This window comes from Patagioenas fasciata, chromosome 8, assembly GCF_037038585.1.
Source record: "Patagioenas fasciata isolate bPatFas1 chromosome 8, bPatFas1.hap1, whole genome shotgun sequence".
NCBI classification, from domain to species: Eukaryota; Metazoa; Chordata; class Aves; order Columbiformes; family Columbidae; genus Patagioenas; species Patagioenas fasciata.
In genome coordinates, this window is record NC_092527.1 from 35,592,239 (window position 1) to 35,619,383 (window position 27,145).

A 27,145-nucleotide genomic window follows, 5' to 3' on the forward strand; every position below is an offset into this window, starting at 1 on the left:
TAATTTGGCATTGATGAATTGGCCTTCCTGAACCTCTTGAGGGTTTTTTTAATTTAGTTTGTCATATTAGAGCTTTCATCACCTCGCCACAGCTGACAGTGTTTATGTGCGCATATTTACCTCCATACCTTTCTGGCATGTGTTCTCAAATAGAATTTGAGGTTGCAAACAGAGTTTTATGGTATTATGTCCAAAATCTATTTTATTCTTAATTTGAGTGTAAATCACAAGCTATTTTGCCACACCCTCACACTTCAGAAATAAATAGTCTGTATGGCTGCATTTAATTGAAAAAAAAAGCAGCCTAAATTTATTAAAATCTATTTCCTTTTAAAAATTGGAAACAATGTATTCGACAAAAGAGGTATTACTTCAAGAAAATGCTGTCTTTTGCAAAATAAGAAGTGCAAAAATCAATTTTATCCTCTGCAAAGCCTCTCAAATTTGAAGACAATCGAAGGGTAAAATGTCTCAGTATTTGTAACTGGTCAGAACAGAAGGCTTCAGTAGGGGCCGAGGCAGAAAGGAGAAGATGGATGTGATGCTCCCACAGCCCTAAATGCAAAAAATACTAATAGCAGCCTACATGCCACTTACTTCTAAATTGTGCCTCTATACAATCAGAAACAAGAAGCAAAGTACTCTTTAAATCAGTCTAAATGTTGTATTCAATTACACAATAACAATTGAGTGGCTACTACATTTGTTAGCATATTGAAGACATACATTAAGTGAGACCCAAAGACAAAAGTTGCATTCAGGGCCCTCTTTGTACTGTGGTCCATGTAATTATTGTTGCGGTACATGTCCTGTGAAAAATCTTACCTTTAATTGCATTATGTGGATAATTGCTTCACATGAAACCAATTAGGGAGGTGAAGGGGGGAAAAAAAGGGATCTAAACATCCAAAGCAATTCACTTTTTCACATAATAATTTGCATTATTTAATTTTACATATAATTTTGCATAAGCGTTAAGTCTCACTCTCATTAAAAATAACAACAATGAACAATACTGGCGGCTTGGGTGCCTCAGTTTGGGGTGTGCAGCTTCCGAGTTTGGATTCCCCTGGGAGTGTTGATTATCCTCTTTGGAAAGTGAGGTCTCCCATGAGAGCGGTACCATTTCTCACTCAGAAGGCGTTCTTCGTGGCAGAGGAATATAGTCATCATCTTAATTATGTGGGACACAAAACACACAATGAGCATGTCTATGATTTGCCTGAGATGATGGAAGAGCAGAAGCCATCCCCTCCTCTGAACACTGAGCACTGTTTACTGATGGCAGCTTGAGTAAGGCTATACAAACTTCTGAAGGAGCTGCTTAAAAATAACCCTAAACTCTTTTTTTAGGCTGCCAACCTTTCTCTTACAAACCTTAATTCCTTGTTCAAACACTGACCATATCTTGTTTGATGAGGGAATAAAAAACAACAGGAAGGAAACATGCAAGGGGTTCTCCCCCACCTTCAGTTCTCACCGAGGCTGCTGTCAGACCTTTGGGATGGTCTGTGGCCTCACCTCACATCTCCAACCTTTCTCATCTCCCCTCTGCTTGCAGTTTGGAAATGAGTGCCATCTGACCATTTTATACCCCTGCAGAGGGGTAAATTCAGCAAGGAGTCAGAGACGAGGCTGTGCTTTACTTCCCTTCAACCTCAGCCCACAACCAACCACCTCCAAACCCATGTCTCCCAGAGAATGTGGGGAGGGCATGTTTGGGAAAGGAGGTTTCTCCACTTCATTAAAGAGGGACTGTAGATCCTTAAGCCTTTGCTTTAATTCAAAACGGAGTCAAAATGTCTTCACTGGGTCACGAGAATCAGTCTCAGTTCCTCCCACTGGACCAGACTTACAAGCCCTGTGGCTGTGACAGAAAGGACATCGGCGGGCAGTTCACAGCAGCAAAGTGCCATTCCTTGCTGGGTCTGAAGGGACGGTGACATGGTAGCAGAAAGGAGCATATTTTTGTTGCAAAAGATGATTGTAGGGGATTAACAACTTCTTAACTGAGGAAAATGTTAAAAGTGAAGAGAAAAGTGACTGCACTAAAGAATAATTCTCCTTTTGACCCACAGAGAAAGAGGTGCTTAGTGAAAATATATGATCACGGACAGTGTGAAGATAACTGTCTGATCAGATAATGGAATTGTTTTCAGTGATAAGAATGAACCCATTACTAATGCAAATAACGATAATAATTATAATTTGCAGTACAGTAAAAATCACCTAGTCTACCTCCTCCTCTGACAGCAGACTGTATAATAAATTATAGGCTGAGAAAAAAAATTCAAAGGGATAAAGGTTAAAAGATTAAAAAAAATTCTGAAACTTAAATGCTTAACAGGGAAGTCAAGACCTGAAAGCAGAAATTGGTGCTATTAAATAAAGCAATTGTGAAGAATGAGATATTATGGAATTGATTAACAAACCAGAAACCAAACGTTTCCTCAGATCACTACCTCTTGTCACAGATTTCAATAATTTTGAAAGAGTAAAAAATTAAGACTTGGCATATAACAAGAAAATTAATTATTTAAATGTGGGTGAATATGCTAATAGTACTCTGGGAAGATGAATACAACTTAACATGCAAAAAGCCCTCAGAAGGGTTCAAGAAACTGGGGAGTTTCACCAGTTGTTTTTACTCTGCTTTGGTGTCCAAAACAGGTCCAGCTGTTCTGTCACTCCCAACCAGGCCATTTGTAGACCTCACATATCCATTGGGCAGAACTCCTGGGTTCTCTGGGCACACCAAGATGCCCATACTGATCTGATAATCTTTGTTCATGTGATGGTTTCTGGGTATGGAGACAATGTGAAAAATTCTTCATTTCACCTTTGTGGAGGAGTAGAACACGGCAAATGAAACAAACCTCGTATTACAGAGTTTACACTACAGTGAGCTGTTTTATTGTTTACAGCAATTCTGCTTTCTCCATCAGCAGAGCAGAGAGGAAATAGTGTTACATGGGGTTTACCATACATGGTTGTCATCATACCAGTCACACAGATTTAGGAGATGAAGCTTTGGGAATCTACTAAGAGAGCATGTGATTCTTTTACACCCATCAATTTAGAGTAAAATAGCAATTAAATGACCAAGTGTAAAGCGCTGTCTTCCAATGCTCTTCATTTAGATCCTCATTTTCCAAAGCATAATATGCCCTGTAACAGCTGCCTAAGAAGAGCTGGGAATTTTAATGATGGGGGTGTGTAAGAGAAACTTTAAGACCAGAAGTGCTGATGCCTAGTCAAAAGTCAAGGTGAGTATGAGATGAGATTAGTTTTTAATCTCCGAGTGGAGCTCAGTTTTCTGCAGTTTGAGTATTTTATTGTATTTTATATTCACAGTTAAAAGCTCAATGTATCCCACCTAAACTTCCCCAGCAAGTCATTCAGGATGTTAGAGATGTCTTATCCTCTTCAAAGTTTTCATTGAAACATTTTTCATGTAGCTAAAAGTGCAATACACCAGGTCAGTAAACCACAAGTAGTTTACTAGAACTTCAACAGGACAGGAGTTCAAGGAAAATGCTTTAACAATGCAAATTCTAAAAGCAAAATGAGTATAAAACTTGCAGTATGTTTCATAACCATGATTTGTGACTACCTCATAATTGCAATTTATCAAAAACACGCCCAACTAATATAATATTAACTACTGTAACAAGCTCCCAAGGTTTAAACACTCACCTCTCAGATTGCATGCAAGAAGGCCTTTAACCAATGTTTGCAAAAGTCGAAAACACAACGTGCCTCAACTTCTCACATCACATTTCGCTGTTTGTTGATGGTTCACCAGGGCTGTAGTGGGCTGTACACAACTCAAGTCCTCCATGTGTGTGCACACAGAACTTCAGCATCCATTTCCAAATGTCCTTCCAGCAACAAGATGTTTATCTGAAAGAAACCAGCATCTACTCTCTAACCCTCAAAGTTGCCAACAGAGCCATAAAAAAAAGATCACAGGTCTGCAAAACGTGATTGTAAGACCCGGGGTTTAATTAGAGAATTAGATTCAGGGCAAGTATGACACTAGTCTTTAGATATGTCAAAAGCTGTCAGAAGTAGGAACAGGACAAAATGTTCCCATGTTCCCTAGGGGTAGAACAGCCACAGAGTTAGAGCTGACATATAAAACTTTAGAAAGGTGAGGACAGTAAAACACAAACTTCCTGGGTAGGTAGCACCATTGCAGAATCAGAAGGTTTAAAACCAGATTCAACAGAAAGTCATGAGTATCTTAGGCAGAACTAACACTGTTCTGCCACAGTAAGGTGAGATAGTTGTTGTCTGAGGTCCCTTCTAGGTACATGCATCTCCTGGGATGCTCTGAGAGAGCTGAAGTTGCAGTCAGCAAAAAATAGCGGATGGAACTGCAGAGAGGTAGAAAAAAAAAAAAAGGGGAAAAAGCCTAAAGTCACAATTAGTGCTATATATTACCTGACTCTGATGGAGAGAAATTATAAATGCTTCCATGGGATACGATCAGTGTATTGCTCTTCCTCTCAGTCCTGTAGAATCTTTGATAAGCATGTAGTCCTTTTTGAACTTCGGTCTCATATGTCTCATCCCTAAGACAAAATAAAACATCTACCAAAATATTTAGATGTGTCTTAGTACATCTTCAGTCGTATTACCTGATTCTTTAAATGCCTTACGCAATTATCAGACTCAAATGCTGACCTTGTTGCCATGAGCTGACAAATTATCCATCCTCCTGCCCACCAGTGTAATACTTGCTAAGCGCTTCTTCATGAACAAGGCAGCTACCCATGTGTTCCCAGCAGCCTGCAGACACTACTGCCACCTGGGACCTCTGCTTACATGAGGAATATAGGGAGAAAATTAACTAAAGGAAGATGCTGGAATGTTGTTTGCAAAGAAACACACTTAAATACAGGAACCCCTGCAGATGTCTTGGAGGACGAGCATCTTTTCTGCTGGATTCAGCTGTGCTCACAGTTAACTTCCTTCAACTCCACTGATTTTGAAGAGTCAATAGGCATCAGTGTGTGCATCAGAGTGGAGAATGGGCTGAGAAAACAGATCCATTATGATTGTCACTAGATGAAAAGTAAGAGCTCTGAACAATATATTATTCTGCAGTGCTTTAGCTGCAACCTTGGTACGTGTTTGGAAATACGCAGCAATGGCATGTGTATGGTGCAGTGTGCTTCTCCAGGGGAAACATCAAGTCAGTGTTGGGGTTGTTCTTTGTACTACAGAGGAAGAGGTATGTTCAGTCTGGTGTCTGCTCTTCAGCTGATGGCAAACAGAAGTTCCTGTGAGAGGTGCAGAGCTTATTCCTCAGAGGGAAGGAAACAATCCTTGTTGTCCTTAGGAAAGGGAGAGTCACCTTTCTAACTCCTTAGATTACTATGGTTTAGCAAACTCTGGCATTCACAGCTGTCAGTCTCACCACTCCTTTTTACTTTGAAAACCTCCCGAGTCTTCAGTTACTGCTGGAGCACACCAATGCCTCTGTCGTCCCACATCCAAACTCTGGTAACACACCTCTTCAGCCAGCTTCTCTTGTTTCCTTACACTCAATCCAGTATTATCCTCATTTAACTTGTTGGCTCTGCTCCAGCACACAACATTCCCAGAGTAAGCCTGTATTGTATTTTTCATTCCTCCATGTTTAGGTAAGCTCACCTGTGGACACTGATAGAAGGATCACAGTGGTTGCAGTCTACCAAGTTCTTAAAACAATTATTTGCCATCAGATGGTAGTGAACACTATGTCCTAGTTCGATGACTTCTGCGCAGGGCACAAAGCCAGTGCTCCTGGGATACAGCATATATGGTAAACTTTTCCCTATTATTACAGTCTCTGAAAAATGAGAAAATAGATACTACTTCAAAATTACAGCCAGCACCTACACAACTGTATGTTAAACAAAGAAGACACAGAATTTCTTAGTTTGCAGGAAAAAGTTTGCAGTTAACTAACTTCATATACTGCACTTAGCCCCTTTGTATCAGTGAGGTATGTGCTCAGCTGCTTTTGATAAACCCCTTCATGATGCTAATTTTTTTTTTTATCTGGCTAGCTCCTCCAAACCTATTTACTTTTGAATGTGTATTTCTCTGGCTACAAAGGATGTGAGGGCTTGGCTAGCAGCCAGACCCAAAGCCCCCCTGAAGTCAATCTGAACCTTTCTATTGAATTTAATGAGATCCTAAACAGTTCCTAAACAGTGGAAAGGCTCCTCGCGTAAGAGTTCGTGTCATTTCCACTGCGCTGTCAAAATTCGCACACAGGAAATTGCCTCCTGGCTGCCAAACAAGAGTTTCAACAGGGCACAGGTGAAGTCTTGTTTCAGACTGCCAGTCTGTGCGCTGTGTGCTGTGAAAATAGCTGTTGTGTTCAGATACTGATGCTGGCTGCTGGGAAGGGGTCCATGAAGCCATCTAGGAAGAAAGGGAATAGCGACAGAATTAAGAGCTGTAACTAAGGAATGGTTTATAGCAGTGAAAGGTTATCGAGGTAGAATGGGGTTCTGGGACATCCTTTTAAAGACTGAAATGCAATGAAAAATCTCAGTGCAAGACAACCTTTGGTTAATATGGAGGAAGAAAAAAAGCCCAGACTGCAGTTCAGTTTGAATTGATGCATTCCAGAATCATGGCATGTTTGAATTTGGACATTATGTTTCCAAGAAAAGATATTCAATCGTTTGAACTTATTTCAATAGAGGAGTCTGAAAAAATGAACTTCAAATATGGAAACCAGGGTCTTGAATTTCATAGGAGTCCAAAGAACTGGGAGGAAAAGTATAGAAGAATTACAATTTAAGATTAATTAAAATATGAGGGACATCATGTGTTCATCACTAGCTAGTAGTTAAGTTTGGAGTGCAGTTTGTTGTAAAGGTAGGAGTTAAATTCCCATGTAATAGACATGATACAATTTACTACTACTATGTCTTTACTATTACAACAGTGATTTCACATTCTCGACAATTAAAACATTAACGTTTAGTGCAGTGAAATTCAGAAGAAATGAAAAGTGTATTCTCTGGGAATTTAGACTTTAATGTTTCCTTTGAATGATCAGTTTGTTTCCTAAGAGCTCTAAATTCAGATTAATGGAACTCCAGAAGAAAAATCTTAGACACTGACTCACATTTTAAAGCTGTATTATACATTAGGAAAACTACTGGTGCTGCTATAGCTGTTTTACAGCTTCTATGTTTAGCTTTTCCAAGATATGAGGAATATGCTTCCTGCATTGCCTGCATACCTCAATGCAGCAGTGTAGCAGAATTTGTGCCAGATTTCTGAGCATATAGCTAAGGAAGTTAATGAAGCCGTTTGTGTGTTTAAACAAGGCTTATCCATGAGTACATCCATGTGTTAAGTCACAGGTATGAAAATAGAATTGTCATGAACTTGTAAGCACAAATACATCACCTCCCTAGAGGCTACTCAGCACTACTGACATTTGCTGTGATGCATTTTCAAGATGTCATAAGACAGTTTTTCCTTCAAGAAATTGCTCCTTGCATCTGTGGAACTGCACAGGCTATAGTGCACATGTCTTCCTTTGTTTGAATATCCATGTCCAGTTCTCTAATTTGAAGGAACAGAACCACAAAATCCTGTCCCTCCAACACCTTGTTGTCACTCTACAGCAGTCCCACCACAAAATCATTAGGCCAGAGCAAGGGATGAATGGGAACTAGTAAACTGGAATTTAGTCCTAAAAAAGTAAGTACATTTTCCACCATCACTACCTAATGAGACTGGCAAACAACAGGCCTGAGTGCCAGTTATACAAAGCATCTGCAGTTCTCACCGATTTACCCCAGCTGCATCTCTTGAAAAATTAGGCAGCACTAAGTAAGGGGACTCTGAACCCATTCTCCTTAAGACAGATGTCTGGGTGATGCTTCATGGAGCTGCCTAGGAAACTGAGAACACCTCTTCGGGGAATTTGGACAGTGCTGTCTTGGAGATTGTTTCATAAGTTGTTTTATTCCATGGCTATTAACATGAAAACACCGCCTGCAAATTTCAGTAAGGATTTATGTGATCTTAGTAGAACCAATGAAGGTTTTATACAAACTTCACATACATGAAACTCCCCTAGAAACCAGAGCAATGTGTTAGAACACTGAAAGAAAAATTTGGTTCTTAATGTGTCCCTGAAGACTGTAATTATATTTCCCATTGTACTAGTAACATTAATTGAATGTTTAGCTGAAATCAAGTTCATTACAAGTTAAATACAGTACCTAGCCTATTAGGATGGTGTTTATAATTATAGTCATAAAGAACTTGTAAAACATCTTCATTGCAGCAAATACTTGGGGTGTAGTGGCTGCTATGCATCTCAGTTCATCCTCTGAATTTTGGCATCTGAGCAGCACTGTAGGTCACATACACACTGCCAGATTTTAGAGGGACATGACCTGCAATGGTTAGCACAGAAATATAATATTGCACAAACAGTTGTAAGAGGTTTTTCCAGTGCAGCAAGACCTTACTAAACATTCCTAGATCTAGATACACACAATAAACATGTATGCTCATTCAAATGTACCTGGTTATTGGCTAGTTTGTTGGCCTGATGCTACAATTTTAGCAATAAACCAGCCATTGACAAGGCCTAAGAGACCTTTTTTGATATATCAATTTTTATATTTGATTTCCTAGCTCTCTCAGAGCTTCACTACAGAAAATACCTAATCTGCTTTTGGTATTGCTCATAGTCTTTCTATCTTAACTCCAACAGATGCCCTACTCAGAGCTACACCAATTTTGGTGAAGTTGAGTAATCCCCAGAAGTGTACTTCTACCTCGGACACATACGGAGTTCCCCTAGAAAATGCACAAGTGAACTAAAAATGCAGCAGCCTCTTGTCAAAAAGCTGTCTGTGCTGCACAGGGGCCTCCGGGCCCCGGCCAAGTCTCTAGGTGTCTGCACATCTAAAAGGTTAAAGAAATCTGCTAAGTGGCACATTTGGTTGATGTGACTTTTGCTCTGTTATGCATTTAAAGGAGTACTGAAACATGAGTATAACCACTTGGCCTTTCTCAGTTTCAGCATAAATTTGGTCCCTTTTTACAGTCATTTTCTTAGAAGTAGTAACACCCAAAATGAAAAGTTAGTTTTACTCTATTTTATTTGACATGGTTGAAGACACAAGAACACTCAAGATACAATCCAAACAAGTTGTGAACAGCTCCAAACATCAGTGAAATCTGAATTTATCTTGCACAGAGGTGAACAAGACCACAATGGTTGGTTTTATAATATAGTTGAAGATTATTTCAAGCAGGTGAGTACTGTGACGTTATGCCCAACAACTTTTATACTATTAATCCGCTTAAGCCATTTCGTATCATAAATATGCAGCTTATCTTGGCGATTACATCTCTGCAATATATAATTAGCCTTCTCATAATAATGCATTAAAACTCCTGTATATAAATATTGGTATATCCATACCAATGGAAACTGTCCTAACCATCACTGCACATTCAGCATATTCTAGCACAATTAATCAGTCTATCACAACTGGCTGCTAACTTTCAGCCTAGAGTTAAGTAACTTGGACCTGAACTTGCAAGTTGCTGCTTAGAAAAAAACTTCTGCCAAGATCTTCTGCTTTTCCTAAGGATAGCAGGCCTTGTCTTTTCAGCATCAATTTGCACAATGTCATCTGAAACCCCTACCAAGAAAATGCTCTTCAGGGAGTCTCCTGCAAACATATCAGAACTACAATTCTAAAAATGACTCGTTTCCTAGTAAATTTCATATTATTTTTACAGCATAACACCCTTTATCAAAATGGGCATCCACATGCCACTTACAATGTAAAGTTGTTTAACTGGTTTATAGACTACAGATCACAGCATAATATTCTACTTACAATTCTAATTCCTTAGGGAGACAAACTAATTTTCTATTCTTAGATTTAACGGGGGCAACAAGGACAGCTGAGAGTTTATTCAGTAGTTCAGTGCTCTGCAAAGATAAGCTTGACAGTGCTCTCATCAGACTGAAGGAGGAAGTGCAAAAATATGCAAACTTCATATTTTACATTTCTAGTAAAGTCATTTCAGTAACAAACCTCTGCTTGGATCCAGATGAAATCTTACAAAAGGGGAATAAGAAAGGGCAGAGAATCACCACTGTGCAGGTAACTATGCTTCGGAAGAGCTGTAGAAACTACCCTCAGCATTCCCTGCAGACAAGCTGAAAACGGTTCAAAAATCATGGGCCACCTGATCTTGCAGTTTGTCTCCTCTTTCGTGGGAAGATGGAGATGTTGCAGCTATTTATTAGATGAAATTCTTTGTTAACTTAAGGCCATCTGAAACGAATCTGTGCAGAATTGGACCCATTCAGTTTAACGCAGCATGCAAAGACACCAAAGCCTACTTTTCTTTATGAATTTTGTGTTTTGCTAAGTGGTCGTGGTAGACAGAGACGGGGTCTTACCTGCAGCTACTATAAATCAGTGTTGCCTGGCTTTAGAAAGTAGTTTTGTGTTTATTTTAAACTAGGAAGATCCTTAATAAAACTCCAAAACTTAGCAAAGCTGTATCTCCAGATCATACAGTCAAAATTTTAGCTTGGTTTTACAGGAGGATTCATCCATTATTATGATGAACTGTTGGAGATGGAATGGTCACCGTCTGAAACAAAGAAATTAAAATCCCAGGAACATACTAGAGCATCTGTGTAATATGCTTAAACTGGTTATGACTTACATTGCAGGAAGGATGTTGTATTCTCTGACACACCAACATTTCTTTCCTATTATTATAAGATCAGCCTTTTACATTTCATATCTTCCCATCTTTAAAAGCCTATAATTACAGAAGCTGATTGAGAAACTATGTTATTTAAAATTAAGAACTGAATGAAATCAATAGAGGCAAAGAGCATTTTTATACAAGAAAATAGCACTGTAGAAAGAAAGAGTCTGTACAATATTTAAATATTGTATATACATAAAATTATGTTGTTCATAACTCATCTTAAAGTTTCTCTTGTTTGTAAACCATGGAAAGCAACATACGAAAAATCCCAGCATTTAGCTTTTAAAGCATTCAGCAGGCAGCAGGAAACTGAATGCCAGCAAGCACACTTTGTAATTACAGAAAGTCTCCAGCCAGATACTGTGACTAGCATTCTCCATAGTCTTTTTTTTTTTTTTTTTTTAAAGCTGAATGCAGAATAGATTTCACATTCTACCAGGGAATCCTGCAGAAGACACAGAAAACTCAATGGCAAAATGCAGTAGATGAGTTCTGCAGCTCTTTCCTGTGGGAGAACTCCAGGCTAAACACAGAATGCTTAAACACAGGATTGGAATGTAAATTAGTGAAATAATTGATAAGCTTTCATTTTTCAAAAAGTCCCAGTAATGGACTTCAGTCTTGCTCAACTTTTTAATTTTTTTTTAGAAAGGAAGGTTTAGTTTAACAATTAACATTGCACAGTTTCAAAATGAAATGAATTCCAGCAGGTAACCAGGTATCTATGCATAGATGTTCTGAAAGTATCAGCATCTTAGGGTGATTCTACAGATTAATATCAGTCTGCCAGTATGGAGTGGGATCTGGATTTGTATCTGAAGTTGTCAATTCATGGCAGATACAGACTGCAGGTTTCAGAATTTATCCACTTGTAGCATTTTGCAAAATAAAAACTGTTTTGGTTGCAGAAGATATCTTCCAGGTGAACATGCTTAAGAAGACATTTCCAAAAAGTTAGTATTTAGAAAAAACAACGCTACCATGACCATCATTGCATTTCACCTGCGTTAGAATTCTGTGCTCATAGCCATGTAAGGAATGCTTTATTTAATGCTCTTTGTAGTTTCATTCTCTTGACTTCTGCCTTCCACTTCACTGGCCATTCAACTCAGCCCAGAAATATATTTTACACAATTCGAATGTTTGTTACTCTAAATATATTATGGTACTTTTGATCTGGACATTTTCTCTCTCTTAAGTTGTTTAAATCTTCCTGGACAGCCATTATCTAATCGTACTTCCAAATCTTAACACAAGGATTAACAAGAAATGAAATGTATTCACTTGGAGAAGTGCTTGATAAACCAGATGGGTCAGAGGGACCTCAACAGGCTGGAGAAATGTGCAGACAGGAACCTCATAAAGTTCTACAAAGGGGGAAGTGCAAAGTCCTGAACCTGGGAAGGAACAACCCCGTGTACCAGTACATGCTGTGGGCCAACTGGCTGGGAAGCAGGTTGGTGGAAAAACACCTCAGGACCTCAGTAGACACAAAGTTGAGTGTGAGCCAGCAACATGCCCTTGCAACAAAGAACGTGAATAGCCTCCTGGGGTGCACTAGGAAGGTCAAAGAAAGTGATTATTCCCCTTCTACCAGCCTTGGTGAGACCACATCTGGAGTGCTGGGTCCAGTTCTGTGCTTCTCAGTACAACAGAGACACAGACATGCTGGACTGAGTCCAGCAAAGGGTCAGGAAGATGACTAAGGGACTGGAGTATCTGTTGCATGAGGAGAGGAGGAGAGAGCTGAGACTGTTCAGCCTCCGGAAGGCTCGGGCCATGCCAGAATGTGTACGAACGCCTGATAAAACACAGTCAAGAAGATGGGCCCAGTAAAGGAACAAGAGGCAATAGGCACAAATTAAAACTCAATCCCTTTTAAACATAACAAAAAAGCTTTTTTTTTTTTTGCAGTGAGGGTTGTCAAATACTGGAACAGGTTGCCCAGAGAAGTTTAGGCATCTTCATTTAAAACCATATAGACTATCCTGCTCTAGTTGACACTGCTTAGAGCTGAGCAGTTGGACCAGACAGTCAATGGATGTCCTCTCCAAGCTCAACTATCCTGTGATTCTATAATTTCAAATGGAGAATAATAACAATAAGCTTAGAAGACCCAAAAAGGGAAATAGCTTTTTTCTTAATAATATTCTAAATTCTAATAAAGGCAATGTTACCTATTTAATCCAATTGCTAGTTCTAAGAGTTTTGACAATAAAAGCCTTGTTTTCAACCTGGAACAATCAATATTAAGCTCCTAAAATATGTATTTTTCCTAAATCTAATTTTAAGGATTTCTGAGGATTTTCTTTTCAGTGATATGTCAGAATTTAAGAAATTCAGTTCCCCTCTCTTTAAGTCATTGATTTTCAGCACTTAACATTTTGAAAGCACAGGGCAAAATCAAACATAAAAAAGAGTACTGTAGACTCATTTGTTCCCATTGCCAGAGGATGGTGCTGTTTAAACAGATACTCCACAGTTACATTTGCTAGAAGAGTTTTGCTTGGGAGGAAGAAGAACAATATAGAGATTACAATTTTATACCTTTTTAACTAATCTTCAGGATTCAACAATAATCAGTATTTATTTAATAAAGGTAGATCTTTAAGCATGCTTGAGTAACTTGGGAACTTTTACTACCTCTGGAACTTCTGCTCCCAAAACTTGTTAAGGGTCTTTCAAAATCCAGTCTTTGGTCATCAAAGGGCACACACATGACATACCCCACCTTACTAGCTGTTCTCACATAGCCTGCTGAAATTCAAGTTGATTAAACCATATGTGAAAGTCAAAAAATGGAACAGTAGAAGATCAGTCTCACAAACAGGCTGTGGTGGGGAAAATGGGCTCCTAGTAGTTTAAGAAATCAATACCAACTTTGACACTTCTAGAGGTGGCAACATCAATGGCCATGGCTTTGATTTCAGTGTCCCCAAACTGCATAACTGTTTTGATCTCCCGCCGGTTTGGCACTGAAGCATCAGTTCCCGTGAGATCCAAGCGAAGGGTGCCACACTTTTTCACTCCAGATTCAGTGATGAAGCTGACATTATCTTGTTCTGAGCTATAGATATTGATCACTATTACTAACTGAGAAGGTTTGGCAGGTGTGTAACTGCGTGTCACAGTTTCTCCAAGGGCTACAGATTGGTCGGCTGAGATAAATTTGTCGAAGACATCAGTGCACCAGCGTGTGCCATCTTTGATTAGCAGCTTCTCTGGTGGATGCTTCCCTTCCACAAAGCGATTGAGAACACCCACACCGTAGGTGAGAGGTGAGCGCCGCACTTTGATGACAGCAGGGTCTAGACCAAAGAGGACCGCTCCTTTGAGGATAGTGAGCCCCACATCCTGAGGAATGATGACCCGACATCTTGAACCAAAAGCACTCTGGACAGCTTGTTGAAGTAAGGGGGATTCAGCGAAGCCACCCACCAGGAAGAGAAACTTGACATTGGTCACTTCTGGCTTATCAAACACATCACCTAAACAGAAACAGAGCCCATTCAATAGGGAAAAATCCACTGTGACAAGGCAATGCAGGTGAAACTCCTAATGTCCGAGTACACTGTATGTCCCATGCACATGCACAAGATCTGAAACTGTCACATCTATGCCCACACAGCCACACATGCCAGTTTCATTTCTGCAGTCTCTTCTATACTCAGTTTCACTGTGAATGGAAACTTACCTCACAGCATACAATATTTCTGAAGTGGCATTTAAAACAGAATTTTTATTTAGCTTCTACCAGTAAAGGGAGAACAAATTTATCGCAAAGAAATCCTGCCAGTCGCATTATGGGTGGTAAGGAAATTGAGATCATCTTGCCACTTGGAGTACCAGTGAGATATTCCCAAACCTAACCAATTGATATACCCTTCATTGCATTCCAGATAAGTCACCACGTTTTAAATTCACTTACTATTTCTGATCCTAACATCTTAACCACAATATGTACCATCTGCTAAATAATACCTCCTTACATTTTTACAGATGTTCCTTCTTAGTTTAAGCCCACATGCCCTACTTTCAAGAAAATCATACAGTTCAGTTGTAAGCTCACCCTTATTTCAACTGATTCTAGACCTCTACCTCCCTGCTCAGATATAGACTGTTCTGTACTAGCTAAGTTGTGACCTCTCAAATTTATCTAATAATCCCTCAAATATATTCCACAAGGAAGACTTTTAATAATAAATTTCCCAATAAACTTATGTCACTTCCAGTTACTCGATAAATAAATTCAGTGCTTTTAAACCATGCCTGCAAGTACTTTTACCAAGATGAATCATTTATTATGTGTAGTTTAGAGATGTCAGTGATTTGGATAGTCATGAACAAATGTAACTTTATAATAGGTAGGAATACAGGTTAAGGTGAACTAAATTCCTTGCCCATGTTTTGTGGGTACTAGGAGGGTGTTTGACTTTAATTCCAGTTACTGGTTTGAAACAGGTAAGCAAGGCTTCAGTTTTACCTCAGCCAGAAAGTGAAATTACACACAGATACGTACTGAGGTGCTGAACGATTTGGTCAATTGTAGGTTTGAAAAGAGCATTCATTGCATCTGGGCTCATCCTCAGCATTCCCTGGGAGGACCACTTCACAAAGTCCACACTGGAAAAGAACAGTTAAGAAGGACATTAAAACATTATTGTTGAGATGTAAGAAACAGCTAAGCACTCAGAAGACACACTAAATAAATAAATAAATGAATGAGTTTACAGAATCTGCATGCATTTTGCATGGAAAAAAGTGCCTCACCTCACTCTAACCCCATACCAACTGCAGCAATGTAAAATTTCAAGGGAGAATTGTTATTTTTGCTTGTGTAATTGTTGTTTTCTTTGCCTGATTGCCTTCTGTAGCATTACCAATGTTCAGCTGCTTCCTGCAACAGCTGGCAGTCAATCCAGTGCCCGCTCATCTGAAACAGCACTGATTCATCCCCAGAAGGGCAACATTTAGATTATAGCAGCAGAAGGCCAAAGCCACTGGAAACACACAAGGAAAACAAGCAAGGATGGGAAGCCTCAGGAGGCAAAAGGAAGCAGAGCATTTCTAATGAGGCATAACATTTGTTAAGTGAATACAGGCATTATGTTATTCCATCAGTGATACACATCCATATAGCTCAGTAATCTCCTTTTTATTCATGCACATTAGACATTACCTTTATACTCTTTCTATCCCATTATCCAATTAATTTAATTTTATTTGAAGGGAACATTTAGCATTCCCTCTAAGATTCACCATTAAGACTATTAATAAGAAGATGACCTTGTGAAGGGGACTATTTCTAGAAATTTTTAATTATTTCAGAACCTCAGGCTCATTTAGGAAGTGACTTCGAGCTAGATTCCAAGTTACTTAGGCTTAAATGTGCATTTACCAACAACTTTAGGAAGAGATGCAGAAATTTCAGCCTGCATGCTACAGTCAACATTCACAGGATTTAAAAAAAAAAAAAATGCAGAATGAACCTAAAGCACAGGTACTAGATATCACATATTCCGCACCCAGGTCCCAAGCATTCTGCCCCAGATTTGCAGGCTCTCTTGTTCATTCTCTTAAATGCCATTAATCTCCAGGTCTCTTGTAGTATATGGTTTCATAAGGTGCAATAAGCCCACTTCTACTTTCTCCTCACTTCCTTTTCTATAGCAGCCTGTGGTCTTGTTATTTAGGGTGACTTCTTGATACAGACTGTCATGAATTAAAACCTCTGAGGGGGATTATGTCTTCCCACCTATCAAGCAAATTATTTAACTGGTAAAATACTAGAAGAAAAGAAAGCCTGCCATCACTTCAAAAGAATGCTTTCCCTTTGCACAGATCTATGTAGTAGTATATGTTTTCACCCATGACTTTCTATTGTTAATAAGTTTCCTGAAGCCATGAATACAGTTACAGAGCTCACTTAACATCTTGGATTTGTTCCAGGGCCCAGGTTTCTGAAAAATAAGGTTCCAGGTAACTTACTTTCAAACATCAAATTTTATATTTGATCTAACCTTCCTAATTAACATGCAAAGGACTTAAAATACATGGTTAAATTCCAGAAACTGACGTAGGGGTGGCCTAACAAAAGTCATAGAAAACAATAACAGGAGGGTACAAATCTTGTATAGAAAAGCTTTTGCTAAAGATTGATCAGAACTTTTCATTCTGGAAACTGCACTTCAGGCAATCCCATTTTCTCATCTGTATATTACATTTTTACATTATTATCTTTCAGTCTACATTTAATTAATTTTAATTCTTTGTCTTTGCTATCAGTAGTTAATTCAGCATCCACTTGGGTTCAATTGTCTACTCACTTGCTTTTCCTCAAGGCATGTTCTACACTGTGACCTCGAAACTTCTTGTAATAGTCAATGAAGGAGAAAGGCAGGGTGATGTTTAGAGGGTTGGTCCTATCTGGAGCTGCTGCCCGTTTACGTGATTCAAATGCTATCATCAGATCTACCCAGGCAGCAGGACGCTTGATTTTAAATTGTTCAATAAAATCTTCTCCAAATATTTTACACAGGAGCTTTTCAAATTCATAGTCCACACCTAGAGAACCATATGGTCCACCTGTATTACAAACAAAACACAGCTTTAATATTCTGAACTGCTTATTAGATTTCAAGTTGACCCAATACACATCAGATTGACGCTACTAGGATTGCTACAGTAGAAGGTCTACAGAAAGAGGTATCTTTTCTAAATATAGCAGTTGGTCTAATACAGAACACAATCTTACCTTCGTCTCACTTTTATTCCTATACCCTCATGGCCACTGTAATACTATCGCTATAAACCAGAAACATTTTTATTAAAAGCAGAGGAAATTGTCCCATATGCTCTTACTATGTTGTTTCTTAGGGTAATCTTATAGCCACCAAGACTGAGAAAGCTCAGTGATGAACTATATAGATGAAGAATAACTTAATATAGAGACACAGCAACAAATAATAGGCTGAGTTGGGTGCTTAACAGCTTAGCCATGGGACAAAGCCAAAGGGAATTGAGTTCAGGAAGCAAATACCACTCACGGAGCTGCACTTTGTATCTTTGTTGCAAACCACTTATTGTGCATTTTTTCCCAGGGGATGATAGACCCTCTTTGTTACACCTCCTGTGAAATCAGTGGAATACATAAGATTCCTCTTAAATCTAGGTAAACTTCTGCCAACAGTCACTTCACAAGGATCTTGTTGTGACACTCAGCTACTCTCACAGTACATCTCTGGATGCTGAACAGAGCAGCAATACACAGGGGACCTCTCAAAGGAGGAACATGACAACTCTACTAGTAGAAGTCACACTGGGACCATGGCAGGAGGTCATGGCCTGAATGGGAATGAATAACACAGGAGATAGCAGTTTCTTACCCTCCCAGCATGAGGTTTACCATACAAAAGCACCAGTGATTTACCCATGTCTGCTGATGCGCACCTAGGTTATATTAATTTGGAATGCTGGTCTTGTTTCAGGAAGAATTGTTAGGGAAATATGGTGAATAATAAAGGTATACATTTCCTTCAGGACAAGCCAAAATATTGCATAAATAAAGCAAAGAGTGAAAGTGACATTACCTGTTGCCTTGTATAGCTCCTTAAGATGTCCTTCAGGGAGCCTGATCTGATGGACAGTTATATCCACTGTGCCTCCTCCACTGTCAACAACGATGTAACGGTCTCCTAGTTTGCCAAAGGAAGAGTTAAATTATATTTACATCAGCATTACCACAAGAGCATATTGCAATGAAAGCTTCTCAGAGGCATTATCACCATGAGAGAGAATGACTTACAAAAAGTCATGAATGTCTACACTGAAGACTTGATCTTTATTCATAATTATAATGTGATAATTGATAACAAACATGAAATTCAGATGTCAAAAACTACTGATGTAGCTTGTATGAAAAGTAGATCAGTGGAATCATTCATGCTGCTGGTGTACATTCTAGTGGGTTACCCAATTAATATGATAGCATATTCACAACGTCTATTCAGAGGAAAATATTCTGGTTGCATTTTAAAAGCTGGATTCCTATCTATCATCTCCTTAATAAATTGTCTTTTGCTAGAGCGTACAGAATTGCAGTAACTAAGAGCAGCATATCAATTTGTATTTTTTTCTTTTCCTATTTATAATCACTCTGAGAACAACACAGTGCACAGTATATTTGTAGGAAAAACAATGCTTGTCTACAATAAAAAACCAGCGAGAGCAAAGTTTACTCAAGAAAGGATGCTACCTTCCTCCAGTTCGGACCAGATCTCTCCTATGACGTTTTCCACCAAGAAGGTACGACTCTGTCGATTACGACGGACGAGTTCCTTAGCTAGTCATTGAAAGAGAAAAAATGACAGAGTTTAAGAAAGCATGAAGGTGGTACCATCAGCTGCACAAAACAAGAGCAAGTAGACTGATATGTTTTTCAGCCACATTAATCTTCCTTGATACTAACTGGATTAAAACCAATAACCTAACATGAAAGCTACAAACAGGTCTTATTCCTTTCTTTTTATACTTTCTGTTTTTTAAAGCACCACCTGGAATCAACCTGCACTTCAGTAAAAACCAGGCAGCAGCCCCAGGGCCAGGGAGACAAAACCCCACATCTCCAAAAGCCCCTACTGATTTTGGGTGCTCAGGTCAAGACATCTCTCAAGCCTTTCAGGACATCAGTCTGTCTCAAAACAAGCAGCCAAAATATCTGCTTCACAGATTTACAAATTCTTAAGGTCACAGTGATCACCAAGGCAGGTGCACATAATATTTCAAATATACACCAACAAAACATTAAGCATAACCTAGCTATAATATAAGTTAACTAATTGTTATCATAAGACTTAATTGTTACTTGCACATTTAAAAGATGCAGAACTGTCCATGAAAATAAAGCAGAGTAGTGAGAGCCTTTAAGCTTCTTAATCAACCCCTACATTCCCTTTGTAACCTTCACTCACCTTCAAAGGCACTTCTGTAAAACACTACAGAGTAAGAGAGGCATCCTGCATTAAAATATTTTTCCTCCTGAAAACACCAGCACGCAAATCACTGAATGCCTTTTCCTTCTTGTTTCTACGGTGCCCATCACTGGAAAAAGACCAGCATCCCCTGGCACCCATATCCTCCCCATGAAGACCCCATGATGCAGCCAAGCTGTGTCAGCCTTGCTGTGCTGACTTAGCAGAACACAGCAAGAGCTTAATCGATGAAGCATTCAAGGGTAGAAAAAGCACTAGGTCTAAGCAAGGGCCTGACACAGAGCCCATAGAAGTCAATGGGAGCCCTGTCATTCACTCCTGTGGGCCAGAAGTGAACACAAGACCCTGCCTTTAACTACGACTGAAGTAATGTTATCCTGGCTGCTATGAACAGTAACATTTTTGGTTTGACTTCACAGCAACACGGTCCTTGGAGCACTTCTCTCTGTTTATATTTAAAGGGTTTTTCTCCTTAATCTGTTCTCAGCTTGTCTTGGGTGCCTGCCATGCCTTTATGAAATTTTAATTTGAAGCCCAAATTAATTCACTCCAAACTTTGTTTTCATTAATTTTGACATGAAACCTTTCTCATCCCCTATAGCTTTTATTATACAAAGACAAGAAGGAGAACGGTACCCCCTCGTCAAAGTATAAGCCTGTCAGCAGAAATCCATGATCTGCCAGTTCTTCCCAGTTTCAAAACCTTAACTGAACAGAGAAACTCTTTTCTTTGATTATTTTCCCAGCAGCAAATCCCCGTGTAGCCTGAAAGCAAGTTCATATAAAATCGCATAGAACTGGAATGGGTTCAGGACATGAACAAGGGGGACAGACGGCAACAGGGCCCTGAGGGGACTGTGTTCTGTAAAGGGATTGTGTCCTGTGCTCTGCATGGGCCTCCATAACACTGAACACATCTGACAAGTGCTGGCTAGGAGAGGCATGGATTTGAGAGAATGATGTAGTGACTCTGCCTAACTAAAAAAAATACCCTCTGGTAAGTACAGGAATAGCTTTACTAGCTTAATCTCCCATTTGCCTGTACTGTTTTGACCTAGTAAATGTGATAAAATACAAATTCTTCTGAAAAATTCCTTCTGGGAGAGACTGACACACTACCACCAATATCAGTGCAACTGCTACAATTCACACAGGCTGGAAATCTGATCCATCATGTAGCAATCACACCTTACTCCTTTGTTTTCCTATTTTTTTTCCTATCTTCCTCTATTCTCAGGCAGCATACCAAGCTCAAAAATCTTCGGTAATGAAGAATCTTTTGGCAAGTGACTTACACTGTGGTCCAATCTCTGTCCCTTATTGTAAGTCAGTCTTCAAACACTGATACTAGCAACAGATTCCAGGTCAAAAAATCAGAAGTGCTGTATCTAGTTGCTTTTCTATAAGTAAATTCATTGCTGTATTTCAGTACTTTGTATTCCCTTGAGTACTGAAAATAATTGGTTATATTTCATAGAGATGGCATCAAAAAAGCATTTGCCAAAACTCTGGAATGCCTCAGACTAAAGTCTCATTGCAGATCCAGTTATTTAACATTGCTTCAATTATGTAGCCAATTAAACACATAATTGTTTCCAACAAATTAAATTTAAAAAATGATCCAACATGAAGCATTGATTTTAATTAAGCCAGAGAAACACTGCTGTGAAAATACTACACCTCTCCTAAAACACTCTCAACAACAAGGCAAGGCAACAGAGCTACCTGTGTGCTAAAATTCAAGTGTGTGCAAACATGTCTGCTGGATCAATGCCTAAATTAGTCTAATTACAGTCACCAGCAAAACAGTTTATAAAAGCAAACTGATGCTGGCCTGAAACATTTCAAGAGAGCAAAGACAACAAGAAATGGTAAGAAAACAGCCCTCATGGACAAAGCAAACCTAGGCACAAGAATCTAAAAAAGTGAGTCAATAGAAGTACCCTGTGTAAATCCAGTTCCAATGGTGTCACTTGGGCTGTAACCATTGACAGGTGCCCTACTGCTCAGGTCGATCATCTGGTGCAGGCGGAGCTTTCGGCAGTAGATGGAGGCAGCCTCAGGCTCCAGGGCAATGATCAACTGCTCGGGATTTTCAGGAGATGCCATTCCTGCCTGCGAGAGAGAATCAATCAGAGAAGTGGGGTGGGAAATATTGCAGCCTATCAGACCCTTTTAAGCAAGTGAACAAGCTTTTCCACAGCTCGCGGTTTCATTTTAGGTCAGCCCTCTGAGTTCAACACTATTTCCTAAAGGTCTTGATCTGGGAATCGTCCTGCCACAACGTACAGCACAACTTCACAGGCTGTAAGAGGGAAGTACGCATGCACTTACCATGCCAATGTCTAACTGAGCAGCTGTGTGCATGACAAGTGGAGAAAGGAAGAAAGTTGGTTTTAAACCTGTAATGAATGGCCTAAACTCTGAATTCCTGATTAACCCGTGAATCTACCTGCTCAGAGGGGCTGTAGTCTCCTTTAAGAAATGAAGGAATACCTTTGGCCTCCTCTCCCCACTAAGCTATTTTAAGTGTGCCTTTCTTTATATGCCAGATATACACAGTCCTTGCTGAAACGAGACTCCCCACACTGTGTAGCTTAGTAGAAATATACGATTCACTTTGCCAGTAATGCATCTTCTGACTCAAAACCAACATTTGCTATTTCAAAATCCATTGCTTTTAAGCACATTCACTTTTATAACAATCTTCAAAATGCTCAGCATATTCAAGGACTCAAAATACAAAGGCGTAGGTTCCCTAAAATGTAATGAGAACAAGCTTAAAAATAATCTCACATTATAAAAGAAACATTTGCCATTCTTTCTATTTTCTTTATGGATTTTCAGCCTCCAGACACACAGATTTTCAAGAAGCCACAAGTTCTCATGTAACCGCATCACTCTTAGAGCTGGGTTTAGAGAAAAAATATCAAAGAGCAGTTGCTAAAACTGTGTTTTCATTCCTTTTGTCCTGTACTTCTCCCTACTGTACGACTTCCTGTTAAAACAGATAGAAATATCCTTCAACTCTTTCTGGTGAGCTTTTGGTTTACCTGCTGTTGTTTTTCAGTTAAGTGCCTGAGCACTAAATCATGCTAGCAAACAGATAAATGAACATTTTTCTGATTCTGTGATCAGTATTCCAGCAAACCCTCACTTCAGCTTATACACGGACACTGTGGTGGCTCCAACACGTCCCCAAAAGAAGGCAGACTTGCATGGAAAGACTGTGGACCAGGACTGGAATTTGGCTTCCTTTACACAGCCACACTGTGGGAATTGCTGGCTAGTTTACACCTGCAGCTAGATACAAAAAGTAAGGGTTGTTGAAAAAGCAATACTGGGGTAAAACTTGGAGAAATAAAATTGTCCTTCACATTTACTGACTCCTTTTACCCTCTCCATTCAATAAATAACAAAAACCATCTTTCATACAAAGCATCTTCCTTTGATAATGAAAAAGGAAAACCAACAACAAATAAATTCCAAAATAAGAAAGTAAGAGTTAAACTAAACATGGTTGCTCATTATTTTAAAAGTATACCTCAAGACTGGAATTACGGTCACTTTACATCCCTTATTGCTGCTGGGCAAAACCTTGTGCTTCAGCACAGGTCCAAGGCAGACTCTCCTGCCATCACACCACTTGCATGCAACCATGTTGGCAGGTACAGGCTGGGGATCAAGTTCTTGCATTGTGCCATAGTACAAACCCAATCTTTCCTTCAGCTGCTCCAGATCACACAACAGTTTGGGTTGGAAAGGATCTTCAAAGTTCATCAAGTCCAACCCCTGCCATGAGCAGGGACATCTTTACCCAGATCAGGTTGCTCAGAGCCCCGTCCAGCCTGCCCTGGGATGCCGCCAGGGATGGGGCATCTACCACCTCTCTGGGCAACCTGGGCCAGGCTCTCACCACCCTCAGCGTAAAAAATTTCTTCTGCATGTCTAGCCTCACTCTCTCCTCTTTTAGTTTGAAACTATCACCCCTTGTCCTGTCACAACAGGGCCTGCTAAAACGTCTGTCCCCATCTTTCTTATAGGCCCCTTTTAAGTACTGAAAAGTGGCAAAAAAGTCTCCCTGGAGCCTTCTCCAGGCTGAACAACCCCGACTCTCTCAACGTACTAGGCACAATCGGGGCTGGTTTCCTGCCAGCTTACTTAAACATCACTTACTGCCAGCTGAGCTCTTCTGCACACAAAGCTATAATTTGTTGCTTTTGAAAGGGAAACATTCAAGATACGAATCAATACTTGATCCCTGACAGATATTTATCTAATCTGCTAAAGAATTCAAAAAATTTATGGTCTCTGCACATGAACTATCTCAGCCCTTTACTGTTTTTGCCTTTGGAAAGTTCTTCCTAAAAGCCTAATCTGAATCTTTCTTGCTGCAATTTTAAGGCCAGCACCTCTTGCCCTATCCAGCAAGAGCACAGAGAACAAACAGAACAAATAGCTCCCTACTACCCTGCTGCAGCTTTCACATACATTAAAACCATTAGCATGTGCTGTGAGAGCTCTGAATCTGAGCAGCAAATGTGGGGTTTTTTTTATATCCAGTGATGTGGATGCTCAATCTGCTCCATGTACTGGGCATATGTTAGTAGCACAGACAAAGCAATTCCTACTCTTGAGTCTAACCTATGCACTAAGAGAGAAAATTATATTTTAGGGAAAAAAATATAGTTTGTTGCTAAGGATATTAAAATCCAAAGGCTACATCATAAGGTATTTGCAGAGGTGATGAGAATTGAGTTGAACACACAGAGAATGCACTGAGGGGCAAAAAGACTGTATTAATTGCAAAGTCATCTGGTTTGGGGGCTATTTTGGTAGAAATTTCCAAGGGTTCAGCTAAAAAGAAAACAGTAAACCATTAGCAACAACATTTGCTTCCTCCCCTCCTCCAGCAGTAGTCTGTGCCATGAACTTTTCACATTGCAGCCTGCATGTCAGGGGAGAAAGGCAGTGACCTGCAGTGGATGGACTCAGACCCATGTTCTCAGACACTCCAAGTATAGCAGATGCTATTCTTGCTACTTTTTCTGTCTAGATATTATTTTAACATACTCAAAATATCTCCTGAGGAAAACATTTGAAAGAAATGACAGTTTTTAACAGTTCAAAGCACAGCTGATCCTAACAGAATTTCATGAAGAAAACATTGGTATTTTTTTGTTAAGAAGGTTTTCTTACAGAGTTTGAAGGGCCAGGTGCAATGAAGAATGTGTTATTTCACATCATAAAAACAACATACTAAGAATCTTGTACAGTGAGTGGTAGCAGACATCCTACATATATATCCAACATACATATATTATTTTTATACTTACACACATGTGTATAGATCACTACTGACTCTATTTCATACTTTGTGTATGCAGTATTTATACTCAGATCACAGGTAGCACATTACTGTACAAATATATATATCTACATATAGCACAGAGAGAATGGGGAGATGAGAAAGAAACATGAACACACATACTGCTAAGGAGGAATGGAGCAATGAGGCTGCTTTAATACAAGCTCTCAGAAGAGGAAGACTTGGGAGTCAGTACCTCTGTCGCATCACTATAGCCAAGGAGAAGGGGACAGATGGGAGAAAAATATCAAGCGTGCAGAGAAAGAACAGCGAAAACAGCAGGAGGTCAACACAAAAAAGCGATGTATTTACTAAAAACATTAACTGTATAAGTTTGGGAATATTCTATATTTTACATTTGTTCCTTTCTATCTGCCTCACTCCATGTCCTCACCCACTGCTGCCCAAGTACTGCTGTAACTAAGACCAGAGAATCACAAGTTCACAGGACAGATCTAAACAATGTCTCTGTATTCAACACCATGTCATATAGATCATTCTGGCAGTGGGACAGATGCATCACGTTGCTTTTGCCTAGGGGAGTTATAGCTGATTTCATAACAGAGCCATGTCTTGACTCGAGTCTGGTAAGGAGATTTTTTGCCATTTACTCCCTAGCAGCATAAAGCCAGTCATCACTTATGAAACAGGAAGGAAGCACACAGCAGCTTTCCCAAAAACGCAAATTATGAAAATCCGTCATGGAATTACAAAAATCCTTTGAGTATCAGAAAGTTCTTAAAAAATGAGTTTATTTGCAGGATATTGCTGCACTTATCTACCTGGCAGAAGCAAAGAACACCATGAAAAGAACTACGCTAAAAGATTGCCCCAAACTCCCTTTGCTCGTATGCCCGAGGACTAGGATTTAATGCTTTGACAAAAGAACTCTCAGATTTTCACTCACCCCAGTAAAACAGGTCTGTGAGCTGGTGCCAATGCATTGCTGCTCATTCGCCAAGGTGCATCACTGACAGCAAACCTCAAAGTGCGTCAAAGCCTCATGTACTGGAGCACAAATAACTTTATCATCCAGATGCAGGTGAATTCTCAACCTGGCGCACTAGCTCTGCTTTACAGTCAGAGTTGTGTCACCAGACAAGAGCCACAGTTGACCACAAATGCATTCTTGATTCCCTGAATAGCATCCTATGGCAAGTGTTAGACTAATTCATCATTAGCAAATATTGAGGTCTGGACTGTGGCTCAGTAAAGCAGTCTGAGCATTTCCAGAGAACTAAATGATCCTCACCACATGCAGAATCATCATTACTACAGATTAAAAGATGCTACTTTTAAAACCCAGCCTCACATGCTATGATGCACAATGAAAAAAGCAACACACTTTTTTTTTTTTTAATATTATAATGTACAGGGCCTTAAAGACAGCACTATAGTACAATATTCCACACAGTTTGAGCCTTTCTAAAAGGCAATAAATCCACGACGTAGGCCTAGATGACAAGCTCCTATCTCTGAAAGCCACCGCATCTAGAAGCGTCACCATTTAATGCCACACTACATAATATTATAAACTCAGAATCTTCCTTACGGTAAAAAACCAGTGAAAATACATCTTAACACAGCCTCTGAAAAAGATCCAAAAAGTAAGAGAAATGGCTAAAAGTCAGTACATACTGGAAATAATGGAGGTGCAAAGGAGCACTGCACAGATTTAGGGTTAATCAGATCTGTGCTGGCAGTTTGGTCTTGACCTCTGTTTCACTGGAGTCTCCAGTCAGGGCCAGAGCAAACTGCTGCTGGTTCTACTTCAGTTCTAACGCTCATGTTAACTTGCCGTTCCGCCACAAGAGGAGCAGAGAGGCCACTCTGACACCTCAATTGCCCTTTGGTCCAGGGACACACTTTTTACGCATTTAGTAACATTTGATACATTACATTCAGGGTCAAATGTAACAAGTAAGTTATTTCAATGTATATTCACAAATTTTAAATAGTGCATTTTCTGTGGTTCAGAGCTGTGCTTACACTCAGAAGTGAATTT

At 39.5% G+C, this 27,145-nt stretch overlaps 1 protein-coding gene across 2 annotated transcripts in view; it reads right to left on the reverse strand.

The window, feature by feature from the left end:
• Positions 1-9,119: 9,119 nt before the first annotated feature.
• The window catches only part of HSPA12A (heat shock protein family A (Hsp70) member 12A), a 78,861-nt gene continuing 60,835 nt past the window's right edge, over positions 9,120-27,145 (reverse strand). For both annotated transcript variants that reach the window (XM_071812185.1, XM_065843484.2), the window contains exons 7-12: positions 21,716-21,887; positions 19,037-19,123; positions 18,372-18,476; positions 17,109-17,367; positions 15,302-15,405; positions 9,120-14,270 (exon numbers count right to left, since the gene is read on the reverse strand). In XM_071812185.1, the coding sequence (XP_071668286.1) occupies positions 13,636-14,270; positions 15,302-15,405; positions 17,109-17,367; positions 18,372-18,476; positions 19,037-19,123; positions 21,716-21,887 (1,362 nt within the window). In that variant the 3' untranslated portion in view covers positions 9,120-13,635. The remainder of the gene's footprint in view (positions 14,271-15,301; positions 15,406-17,108; positions 17,368-18,371; positions 18,477-19,036; positions 19,124-21,715; positions 21,888-27,145) is intronic.